We start from the raw sequence: 12,997 nt of genomic DNA on the forward strand, positions 1-12,997 counted from the left end.
TGCTTTTGTCAGTCTTTTTCAAACTGACATCCTCAGCCTCCTAGGGACATACATACCTCATATTTGAGCTTATTAAGGTTTCATTGGAACAAAGGGAGCAGTCCAGTGGCAAATAAATTTTGCTGTTTTAAAATTCTATGTTCTATATCTCCATGACAAGTGAGAAAACTCAACCACTCGTCCTGGGGATTCAGGGAAATAATAATATAATTACAATAACCAGTTTTTGCCAAGTACAGCACTTAGTGGCACATACAGAAGATCATTTAGTTCCCTCAACAAACCTATGAGATAAGTATTGTAAGGCTTATAAAGGTTATGTAATATCTTCAAGGCTGTAAAACTGGTGTGGGATAAGGTAAAATTCAAATCCAGATCCATCTAGAGCCCAATCACTTAATCACTATTCACTCAACAAAAATTTACTGAGGAATTACTATGTGTCAGCCTGTGCTAAGTGATGGGTCTAGTGGTAAAAAAAAAAACAGATATCTTTCTTCTACCTTTCAAATTATCTGTGAGGGACTACTGTTTCTGTTTTCCTCTTAATTTCCCATTTGTTGCAGACCAATATTTTAGTTAAAGAAATTTAAGAGGACTTCCCTGCCAGGCCGGTGGTTAAAACTCCATGCTCCCAATGCAGGAGGCATGGGTTTGATCCCTGGTTGGGGAACTAAGATCTCACGTGCTGCACGGCACGGCCTTAAAAAAAAAAAGAAAAGAGAAATTTAAAACACTGCATCAATGTCAAACTGCTATAAAAGTTTCCTCTCAATTTTTGTTTTCATCTCTCCACGGGCTGGTAACAAATAGGCTGCAGACCAGCCCCACCTGCAGGCCACTTGTGCGTAGCACCGCTCCACAGTGTATTGGCAGGCCATCTGAGGGGCTTTGTGCAGATTTTTGTGATGATGATGACAACTGTGGGTGAATAACAAAGTGGAGAAGACACTTCTGACAATGGTGGCTTGTATATGGAGAGCAAGAACCTTCTAAGAAGGTATCATTAAGTATTTTATGTCAGTCTTCCTCAGCTAGTAAGCATGAAAAGGAGGAGGCGATAGAGATTCAGCAGATAGCGAAAAGGCCACATTACAGTCTAACTCTACACAAATCAGGCAGTTCTCCTGGTGAAGAACGTATATGACAACTTGCTTTCTCTGTTACTCTAGGCCTCTAATAGGACAGGACAGTAGGTAAAGGGCCAGTCAGGAATACTAATCACAAAAGCTTAGGGAAATTTATTTGCAAGTTTTCTTTCCTCATTACCCTGCAAACAACTGGATCACATCATACAATGGCATGCACGCTTAGGAACTAGCAAGCGAACACTTTAATATTATACCAAATCAAGCACTAAGATAAAGCTGCTGAAAAATACTTCAAAGCCAGATGACTTATGGATTATTTGCACCATCATTCTCCTATTATGGAAAGCAGGGACCTGATCACACACACAGACACTTAGCATATTGAAACCTAAAATACATGTATCTTACTATACTTTCTTTTAAGAATACTAAATACTACTAACTTTAAGATTTGTAAAGTTATAAAGAAATTTTCTATGACATAGAATACAAAAATATATTCTTATTCCTCTTTATAAGTTAAGATAGATTTCCCAGGGGAATTCCCTGGCGGTCCAGCGGTCAGGACTCCAAGCTCTCATTGCCGAGGGCCTGGGTTTGATCCCTGGTCGGGGAACTAAAACCCTGCAAACTGTGTGGTGTGGCCAAAAAAAAAAAAAAAAAGATAGATTTCCCAGGAAACAGCTTTAAGGTTTGCCAAAACTTGTGTAGGATAGACTAAATGTCTAAAAGTGTCTGACAGCTACTTTCATCTTAAAGCATCTGAGCAGGTATGGTCATGACATTCAGTATTTCAAATTTTAAACTGCAGTCTTTATCACTATTAGACTCAGAACTACATTATTTTCCTGAAATTGTGGTTTATTGTAATCTTAATCCATTTTCTCAAAGACCAATCAACAACACATTTATGCTATTCCAGTAATTACCATGCTACCCAGAAAAACAAGTGAACAGTTTATTAAGAATTAAATGAGGGTATGGAATGTGATACAAGTAAGACACTCAAGATGGATATAATAGTACTACTCACACAAAAATTTAAATCTCTTAAAAAAAAAAAATCACAAGACAAAAGAAAAAGCAATTCCATCATCATAAAGTAAGGTATTTCATGCAAAAACTTCAAAGAAATCCCCAATCACCCCCAACCCCCCCCCCAAGCTCCTAACAAAAAACTATCTGAAATAGTGCCATGCTAACATATTAACCACAATATAATCATTCATAGAAAAGCAACACACTAATTAAGCAATGGATTAGATGAAACAACACAGGCTGCAATATCGTAAACTCATAGACCATGATGATTTTACATGATAAGCAATTCCAGAGTCACTCATAGGGTGAGCAATATGGGCTAAATGTTGAGAGATAAGGTATGTAAATATAAACTCCATTAACTCATCTCATTATCTTCTAATTATAAAACCTAGAAGCTTCCAGAACCTGAAAAATTACATAAAATTTGGCATACTCCATTTGTGTTCCAAGAATGAAGTTAGGATATCTGCCATTATTAGAGAGCTGTATAAAGCACTTCATGGTCAGGAATTGACCTCTTAAATGATCACAATTTACATCATAGAAACACAACTCCAGATATGCAATACATTTACTGTGATTAACTCTTACTCAAGACAAGAAACATGATTTTCTAGCACTTTATGTACAAGTTACTGCAAAAGCCCAGTTAATTTAGAGACCGAATAAAATGTAAAACAAATGTGAACTGGTACAGAGAGTGAAGGGGAACAGCCTCATTAACAAAGATTTAATGGGTAACAATCTTGCGTTGACTTCTGAGAGAACTACAGTCAACAAACAGACTGCCAAGCTGTAACTCATGTCTCTGTACCAAGATGCTTTAGCATATTTCATGGAAAATATAGTTTTATGTTAAAAAATAGGAATGGCATTTTATGGGATAGCATTCCCCTCCACAGCTGCCCAACAAGCCTGGTCACCAGGTGGTGCATAAACAAAGCGTTATTTCCAAGTGGGTGTACCATGTCATGATGAGGCAACCCAGGAGCGGAAGCACCATTTCACGGCACCTGCCTATTCAGGAGGCCAGGAGAGAACTGGGACACCTACATTTCATGGTTTTGGGTTGAGCTTACCTATGGTGTACAGACTGGCTATAAGTAAAACAGTAAGGCCAAAGAAAAAGAACAGGAGAAAAATAACTTCGGAGAAAAAACTACCCACTCCCATCTGCTACATTTTTCCCTTTAGATTTAAGCTAATTAGAACAGGCTGGAAAAATTTCAGGATTACCCTTCCCACATCTGAAAATTCAACTTCCTATTTACATTCCATGAAAAGAACACTATAATTGTTCAGTGGCAGGATTTAGCCTCTCTAAAAAATAGAAGCTCTTGTTCTAATTTTCACAAAATGACATGAGAAAATTTTCCAATGTGAAACCCAGAGTTTGAGGCTAGTAAAGAAGTGTCTTTAATAATCAGGACCATCATAGTTAGAGCTCTTTGGAATGTGTGTTATACGTACAAAGTTATCACAAATTAAACTCCCAGAGTATTTATGAAACAAGCTCTTAAATGGGAAAGACTTCTAATGAGACATAAATGCTTCCATCAGCAAATTAAATCTGATGAATCAATCCTTCCCAAGTGACAAGGTCTCTGCTAACGACTCAACATAGCCTCTGGAATCAAAGGTAAAAGATCATTCAATCATGATGATGCAAGATGAAGTACAGATGAGCAGTACATATGAAAAAAACCTGTAAACCGCTGCAGTTCTAAAACAGTAGATTTATATTACAAAGCAATGTAAATAAATATGGGGCTAGTACAAAAGCTCTTATTTACAGTTTTACAAATGAAACTGTATTCAGTGTAAATGCTGTGTTTTAAAGAACACAGTACTATATTAGTAAAATGAGTTCTGTTGAGGGGAATTACAGTTTCTGTTAGAATCAATGTATAACGTATAAAAGATTCAAGTTAACTCTGTTTATAATTTAGTACAGACAAACCCAGTTTAACCTGGAATGGCATCTGTTAAAGTGCTGAAAAACAGGAAATATTTAGAAAACACTGTACATTATTAAAGCTTTATCAAGTCAGAATGTTAAAATCCTTTCACATTTTTAACCTTTTGCCACAGGCTTGTGGACAAGATGATTTTTCTCAGCAAAGGAGTAAAACTTACGAGGCCACCAGCTGCTTAGATGATTTTAGGTTCAGTGTTGCTAGTTTCCTAAAACAACTATTTATCCATCAACCATACCTTCAGGCCTTACAATCTGGTAAGTAATTAAATATTCAGGATAAGCCTAGAAGAGAAAGATTAATTCAAATATTGGTAAACAAATTTTTTGAAAGGAGACTTATTATAAGGATTCCTAGGGAAGAGGTTCTAAATTAGTGCTGTGGATCAGAATCATCAAAGGGGATTTTCCCAAAACAGCCTTACCTTGACTCCAATCCCTTAGACTCTCAATCAGCAGGTCTAGGATGAGTATTAAGCATGTGTTTGTTTTTAATAACTGAGGTGATCCTGATATGTATCCCCAGTACACAACGCTCTAGAGACGCTTTTGACTGGATCTATGTCACTAAGAGCAAGAGGGAATTATACATTTCTTTGCTACAGAGAGGTTAACTATTAAATATAGGATTCTAATTATATTTTACAGAAGCTAAAAAAAAAAGTATGGTTGACAAAATCTGAATAAGGTCCGTAGGTTAGATATATTACATTGATATTTTCCTGATTTTGACAATTTTAAGGGACTGTCCTTGTTTTTAGGAAATACACACTGAAGAATTTAAGGGTAAAGAAAGATGCCTATTACCTACTTCCAAGCAGCTCAGAAAAAAAAAAAGCATACACACATACAGTAGGGAGAGCATGATAAAGGAGAAAGAGAGAATGCTAAAATGTTAACATTTGGAAGATCTGGGTAAAGGTTATAAGGGAATTCTCTTTATTATTTTTGCAATTTTTCTTTAAGCCTGAAATAATTTCCAAATATGTGTTAAAAAGAAATCCAGCTCTTAAGGCAATATGCCTTGTCAATTTAAAAGATTAGTAAGAGGTTAAAGTATGGCTCTAAAGCATTTTTGAAGATGAGCAAATAAAACTGAATTACCTGTTCTCCTCTGTAAATTACATATTCAGCTAATGCTAGTCCATTTACACTGGGTCGACCAGTGACTGAGTGATGTCCTGGAGGAGAATGTGCCATTTTCATTGCACTGAACTGCAGGAAAGACTTTCCCAAGGTTACCCGGCAAAAGAGCAGCTGCCTGTAACACGTGAAAAGGAAAAGATCTCCCTGAAGACAAGTCGTACATGACAATTTTATTTATGTACACTACATAAGCTTTTTAATGCATTTATACATGAACACTTATGGTTGTTTCTATCATTTTACCCTTTAAAGAACTTTGTAAGAATGTCTTCTACTACTCTCACTAATGAAAGAATTTGTCACTTTAATTAATCCTTATTTTAACTATAAAATGATATCTTATAGCAATTGTAATAATCTTAAAGTGATATAGACTCTGCCATCCTGTTTGTATCCCAGCAAAAGCACAAATCATAGCCCAAGTGGGAAGGAGGAGGAGGAGGTTTTAAGGGGCTTCCATGAAGTGCCTTACAAAGTTGAACATTTACCCAGGTAAGTCCTGTGGATTCCACTTTCAAAATGTATTGAAATCCATTCTCTTCTCTTAACTCTACTGTCACTATTGAGTCCAAATCACCAAAATTTTCACCTGGACTGTAACAATGGCCTTTGAATTTTCACCTGGACTGTAACAATGGCCTTTGAACTAGTCTTTCTGTTTCTACTGTAATTCTTTTTTTTTTGCGGTACGCGGGCCTCTCACTGCTGTGGCCTCTCCTGTTGCGGAGCACAGGCTCCGGATGTGCAGGCCCAGCGGCCACGGCTCACGGGCCCAGCCGCTCCGTGGCACGTGGGATCTTCCCGGACCGGGGCACGAACCCGTGTCTCCTGCATCGGCAGGCGGACCGTCAACCACTGCACCACCAGGGAAGCCCTCTACTCTAATTCTTGTCTAAATTATTTTCCATCCAAGCAACCAGTGATTTAGGGGAAAAAAACAACAAACAACAAAAACCATAAATCAGATTGCATCGCTTTTCTGCTTAAAACCTTTTAGAGGCTACTAACTGTGCCTAGAAGAAAATCCAAATTCCTTTTAATGGCTCTAAATTCTTGAATTTTACTCTGGTTCACTATGCCCAGGAGCATTAGTTTTTCTTCCCACAGGCCAAACTTTCTTGCCCTATGGCCATCAGACATACTGTTTCCTCTATCATCTAGAATGATATTATTCTACCACTCTTCTACTGGCTAATATTCATTTTTCAAGTTTCAGCTGAAATGTCACATCTCCAAATAGGTCTTCCCTCACCAGAAGTTTTAAGTATTACTTTCCCACTCCCCACAGGCATGATTGGCCTTCCTTAGATCCAATGAACTTTTTATTACTTCATTGTTTCTCTCTCTAATTTCCTTTTTTCTACATAGGAGAAGAGGAGATTTGATGGACTAATTGATGATTCTGTCTCCAAAGAAGACGGGCTATGTATTTTTTATTCTAAATATGCCCTATGGAAACCTTCTTAGAGCGGGGGTTACTCTTCGTTGCGGTGCGCAGGCCTCTCATTAAGGTGGCTTCTCTCGTGGAGCACAGGCTCTAGGTGCATGGGCTTCGGTAGTTGTGGCTTGTGGGCTCTAGAGAGCAGGCTCAGTAGTTGTGGTGCACGGGCTTAGATGCTCCGTGGCATGTGGGATCTTCCTGGACCAGGGCTCAAACCCGTGTCCTCTGCATTGGCAGGCGGATTCTTAACCACTGTGCCACCAGGGAAGCCCTTCTTAGCGTTTCTAATAGATTTTCTATTATAGTCACAATCAGTCCCATGATAATCCAGCATACAGAAATCTTAAGTTAATAAATAAACTTATTTCCAGACATACAAGCATTCTACTCCAAAGACAGCTGAGAAGAGGTACTCGAACAATGCTTACTACTAATATTAATAATCAGAACTATTTAGCCTCCAGATAATATATGACAAGTAAAAGTAGCAATGTTCAATTTACAGAATCTCAAGAAATTACAAGTCTCCTAACCATTCCAACTTATGATCTAAAATAGAAATGCGTGGGAGGTCATACCCAAGAGGACTGACTGTAGATACCTATGTGAGTCTAAATTTAGGGGGCAAACAACAAGAACAAAACATAAACAGTCTTTGTTTCCCTTCAGGACTACAGTCCTTTACCCTCGGTAACCTTTCAATGTCAGCTGGGAAGGTTTTAAAAATCCCATGCACAGACCAGACCCCAGACCAATTAAGTGAAAATCTCTTGAGGGTGGGACACAGGCATTAGTTTTTAAAGCCCCTTAGGTAACTCCAATGTGCTGCCAAAGCTGAGAACTACTGCTCTAGGGTTTCTACATCAGTGATCAGAAGCTTCAGCATCAGCTAGGAACTTGGTAGAAACTGGCAGAAATTCAAGTTCTAGGGCTCCACCTACTAAATCAACAACTCAGGACGCGTGGCACCGGAATCTTTGTTTTTACTATAGCTGTCTAGGTGATTCTGAGCTTGCTCATGTTTGATAGTTACTGTTTTAGGTCTTCATAAGCAGTGTCCTAACTATAGAATAAACCTCAGTAATTAATCTTACTTGATTTTTCAAATGGTGAAAGATAATTTATTTACCTATAAGGATTTTATCAATTACCCAAGTCATTTGAATGATTTTAACAACTGAGTTAGACCAGGGTAACTGAAAGTAGGAAAAAAGTACAAAGTAGTTCTTTGATAATGTGCTTTCTAAAGGGGCTGATGTATTTTATTGTAACTTTTTGAGTAGTAACATCACAGATTGAGGATTAAGATCACTATCACACTGGAAGAGAGGCTCCCTCACACACTGCCATGAAATGATTAGGTGTTAACAAGTAATGCCATTTTAGCCTTTGAATACTAGATTTTTAAACAGTCCACAATAAAATCTCCTTCATGCCCAGTGATATCTTCTATTCCATATTCTAAAAGCACCATATGCTCTAATGATTGAATGAGTTGAAGAGGTCAAGTGTGTAGAACTGTGCTTGGTCCATACAGATCATTTAATAAATATTAACCATTACTAGAACTGGTGAGAGGACCAAAAGCAACCTGAAATATGACTAGCTTGGATTCCTAAAGTTGCCCGAGATAATGTTGTGCCCCCCAAATTTCTCAAATTTGAAACCAGTTCTTATCTGATTCTTATCAAAATAAAGAAGAACGAGTGATCTCTTACCTGTGGCAAATGTAACAAGATCTGTCTTTGTGTACTGGACACCCAGTACCTCCTCCGATTCCATACACATACTGATTGCTTTTGGAAGAGTTTTCAGCAAAATAGATCCCAGCTCCAAACATGCCACCTATGTAGGCATGCCTTTCGTCAAAGCCTTTATGAATAATTGCATTCACAAAGGGAGACCCTAAAATACATAACATTTTAAAATTATCTTAGAAGAAAAAGAACAAAAGCTAAAGCCTCTTAGAAGTTAAATTCTTAAACATATATACACCACCACCACAATAAAGCAAATTCAAAACACAAGGGTTAACAAGTTAACTGTCAGCTAGCTCACCACTTTAGAATAAATAGTTATTTTTGAAGAATTGCTAATATGAATGAATGTTTCTAACAGGGTGGTGGTTCAGATGCCAAAGTAAGGACACATACAGATTCAACTAGAAAAACAAACAGATCACCTGAAATATCAATGCTAGAGTTATCAAATTCCAGGCCCCAAATTCATACATATCCAGAACCAAGATACTCATAATTCACCTCTTATGGCAAGGCTGAATGCAATTAGGTCATGCAATGATGCCCACATCTGTGTACTTTTTCTAGATATCAAAAGTGGCCAAAGTGATCTTTTCATGTTCATTTTCTTCTTTACACCTCTTCTCTCCTATCCTTCCACTTCTCTGCCTTTTATCACTTGCTAGTACCAGATTTCAACTGTAAATGTGGTGTGTTCCTTCATTCCCTACATATTGACTTCTTTCTCCTCCTTCCTTGCACGTGTGCCAAGAACGTGTGCCAAGAAGGAGCTTAGCCAAAGGAGAGGAGGTACTAAGCATGGGTACCAGGCCAGGGAGTGGAGTGAGGCTGGGGGTTGGGAAAAGCCAGTATAACACAACTAACTGATCCATCAAGATCAGTGTCCCTGTTCACAAAGGGACAGGAAAATACACTGAATTCCACTTTACAGAAATACTGAAGAATACAATAACTTATTTGAATTTGGAAAACCCAAAACCATTATAAAACAGAAAAAATTATTCATTACAACCATCAAGTCAATACATAAATAAATATGCTCTGTGCCAAGAAATTATCATGATGATTTTTAGGGTTTTGGAATGAGAAGTACCATTTAGATATTATTCAGTCTGCTATAGCCATTCTTCCAGGGGACTGTGAAATTTAAATGTTGTGTTTTATAGAACTTTACCAGTCTCTAAAAATTTTCTGCAATCAAAGCCAACTGAAGGAACAGACTGGACCAATCATGGATAATGTGCTTGAAGACTTGATAAACACTACATTAATATCTATATTAATCTTTGCTATAAACACGAAACACCAATCATCAACACCTACTAACTTGCAACATAAACAGGAAATTTCAAGAATGACAAGTAATGGTGCTTGCAATTCAACAAAAGTTCTCATTGAACTCCATAGGTTCAATGACAGTGGCTCTTTTCGCTGAAGTTAAATGTGGCCTTGACACTTAGAATCAGTCAGAACAGGATGCATATATTCTTCCGAGGCAATTTTCAGATCTTATTTTAATTTTAATTCACCCAACCAGTTAAAAGTAAAACACCATTTTTCAGAGTAATCATCACACAAAATCAACTATATTAAAATAAAAGGGAAAATATGAATAGTCAACATTCTCATTTCTACACTTTTTCTGTTATAGTAATCCTATTTATACACGACCCACTGTAAAACATACAAACTCAAAAGACGTTAAAAATACAGGGACTTCCCTGGTGGCGCAGTGGTTAAGAATCCACCTGCAAATGCAAGGACACGGGTTGGATCCCTGGTCTGGAAGATCCCACATGCCACAGAGCAAAAAAGCCCGTGCACCACAACTACTGAGCCTGTGCTCTAGAGCCTGCGAGCCACAACTACTGAGCCCATGCGCCACAACTATTGAAGCTCACATGCCTAGAGCCTGTGCTTCTCAACAAGAGAAGCCACTGCAGTGAGAAGCCCGCGCACTGCAACGAAGAGTAGACCCTGCTCGCCGCAACTGGAGAAAAGCCCATGCACAGCAACGTAGACCCAACACAGCCAAAAAAAAAAATCACAAAAAAATATAAATTTAAAGATTTACAGAAATACTATTTATTTTTTAAAAATAACATGAGGAATATACAGATTCATTATTATTTCAAACCTGACAAAAAATGCGGAGGAGGATGGTGGTAGGGTTGGGGGAGAGGAATCTTACCATGAAATAGCATTCTTTCATTTGCATGGTTGTGGTTTTCTTCAGAAACTTCTTTCCTCCTGTGAGTATATCTTTCCCATAGTTTCTTGTTACAAACTTTCTGAATCTTTAAAAAGAAACCAGAAAAATAAAATCTCTAGATCATAATAATTAATCTTATCCAAAAATGGGCCACATAGGGCCAGAAGAGAGGCAAAACTTTTCTCTGAAATATAAATTATGTGTTATTTTTAGTCAGCTAAAAAACTTTAACCCAACCATAAAAATGGAAATATAGGTACATTTTGGAAATCAAAAAACTACAAAGGGGAAAAAAGCTACATGTAAAGGTCAAGAGTACTGTTAATTGATTAAAATACTTCCATTCTCATTACTTTAGAATTATTACTAAAACATCTCCAAATCAGACATGCTGAGTTCTGTATGGAAGTATAAGAAAGAGAATACTATCCTTTCCCCCCTGCTTTATCTGGCTCAAAGTACCATCTTTATCTGTTTTTAATTAAAAATATTTGAAATACACAAGTCAGAATGGTCATCATCAGAAAATCTACAAACAATAAATGCTGGAGAGGGTGTGGAGAAAAGGGAACCCTTTTGCACTGCTGGTGGGAATGTGAATTGGTACAGCCAATAGTACTCCCTCTATCCCTCCCTACCCCTCCAATTCCTAAAATTTGTCTGGAGAAGAGTTAAAGATGGATACTGGTTTCATTAGGAGTACTGTCAAAATTTACAATCCTAGTTCTGTTTCTTAGCTGTATTTAAGGGTGCTACAGCCCCCTGCTGGTCCTAGAACACATCTGGGAGCTGGTGGTTTTAGTCTTGGTTCAAATTAACTCAAAATACCATCACAGACATAATCAAGGCACACAACTGGCATAAACAGAGCTCATTAATGTTTAAAAATAAAAGGGAACAAAGTTTTATCAATGAAAAAACTTTTATTAGATATTACATTAAAATACCTTTATAGAGGAAGAAAACAGCATACCTCCCAAATTCAGTAACTTTGGAAATCAAACACATATTCTCTTCCCTGCCTGCACCCTTAACAAACCTCTACACATTCTGTTACTGCTTGCACACAAAAGGGACTTGACTGAAATTTGCCTGTAGTAGGAATAATTATTTGTCTTATTAAAAATTACTATATATATATCCATGAATAGAAATCTCAAGATGTCACTCAGGTCATACTACGATATGAACTAATAAAATACAGCTCCCAGAAGAATAACCGTTTCACCTGAATAATGTGTGCTTGTTTTATATCATCTTATTTCTAAATAGTATGAACAGAGCAATCTCAACGAATAATTTTAGTATTCACTAATTCTAAAATATGACATCTATTAGTATACTCATAATAGTATATTATTGTGAAACAGTGATACAACACAGCTGAAAGATTTGATACTGTTCACCTTTGAGTTTAAAATTTAGGTATTAGAAAGATACTTGCCACAGTTTAATTATAACTCTAACTCTTATAATGATTAAGAATATATCAATGTAGTTAATAGAAAATCACTATGCATCTCAAGTAGAGTATGCAGTTTGGTTGCTATATAGCTTAAACAACAACAACACAAACTAGCAAAGCTGAAAAAGGTCCTGAGAAGAAGAAATGATATCAATAACAGTCAGGACTCTCTTTAAAACACTTTTTTTAAAGACTATTTTTGGAAAGATGGAAGGTATAGAAGGAGTACTATTAAAATTACCAAAAATTGGTGTATGTGGGGACTCACAGAAACCTGGAGTAGTCACAGTTAGGACAAACAAACCATGGTGCAATTATAAAGATGGGAGTCCTTCCATGAGTCACAAAAAAATTCAACTTTGTTACAACAGAGTACCTTAATAGTAGTTTACATATTTAAAGTCCTAAACCTGCAGGATTTACCTTTACCCCAAGATAAAGTATAATCCCTAAACTTAAATATGTTCAACAGAGGCTGAACTAGTGTTTAGTACAGAGATTTGAGGATCTTAACCTTCCAAGGACATATTCTTTCCCAAAATATCCCCATATGCCCTGTGAAAGACTTATTGGGCTGGACAGATTACATTCTTGTGAAAGTTAATCATGGCTTCAGGCTTTGAAAACTATGGTCTCAGCAAACTTTATTTCCACTAACTTATTACCTTGAGAATATTGTATCTGTTGAAGATTCCACCTGCATGACCTCCATCTCTGTGCTCTCGGACTGTACTCTGCATCTGACGGAAAAATATTCCAAATATACGTGCATTAGCTTTTGTGTTTTTTTTTGATTTAGGGAACATGGTTCTTGACTCATAGGATTCTATTTTTGAGAATACAAAATGGGTTTTTAACATTTT

At 37.0% G+C, this 12,997-nt stretch overlaps 1 protein-coding gene across 1 annotated transcript in view; it reads right to left on the reverse strand.

Moving 5' to 3' along the window:
• Positions 1–2,035: 2,035 nt before the first annotated feature.
• Positions 2,036–12,997, reverse strand: part of TNKS2 (tankyrase 2) — a 121,466-nt gene continuing 110,504 nt past the window's right edge. Inside the window, 5 exon segments of the mRNA XM_024739546.1 lie at positions 2,036–4,395; positions 5,215–5,371; positions 8,416–8,602; positions 10,649–10,754; positions 12,800–12,874. Coding sequence (XP_024595314.1) covers positions 4,333–4,395; positions 5,215–5,371; positions 8,416–8,602; positions 10,649–10,754; positions 12,800–12,874 — 588 coding nt within the window. The 3' untranslated portion in view covers positions 2,036–4,332.

Source organism: Neophocaena asiaeorientalis, unplaced genomic scaffold, assembly GCF_003031525.2.
Source record: "Neophocaena asiaeorientalis asiaeorientalis breed wild unplaced genomic scaffold, Neophocaena_asiaeorientalis_V1.1 scaffold597, whole genome shotgun sequence".
NCBI classification, from domain to species: domain Eukaryota; kingdom Metazoa; phylum Chordata; class Mammalia; order Artiodactyla; family Phocoenidae; genus Neophocaena; species Neophocaena asiaeorientalis.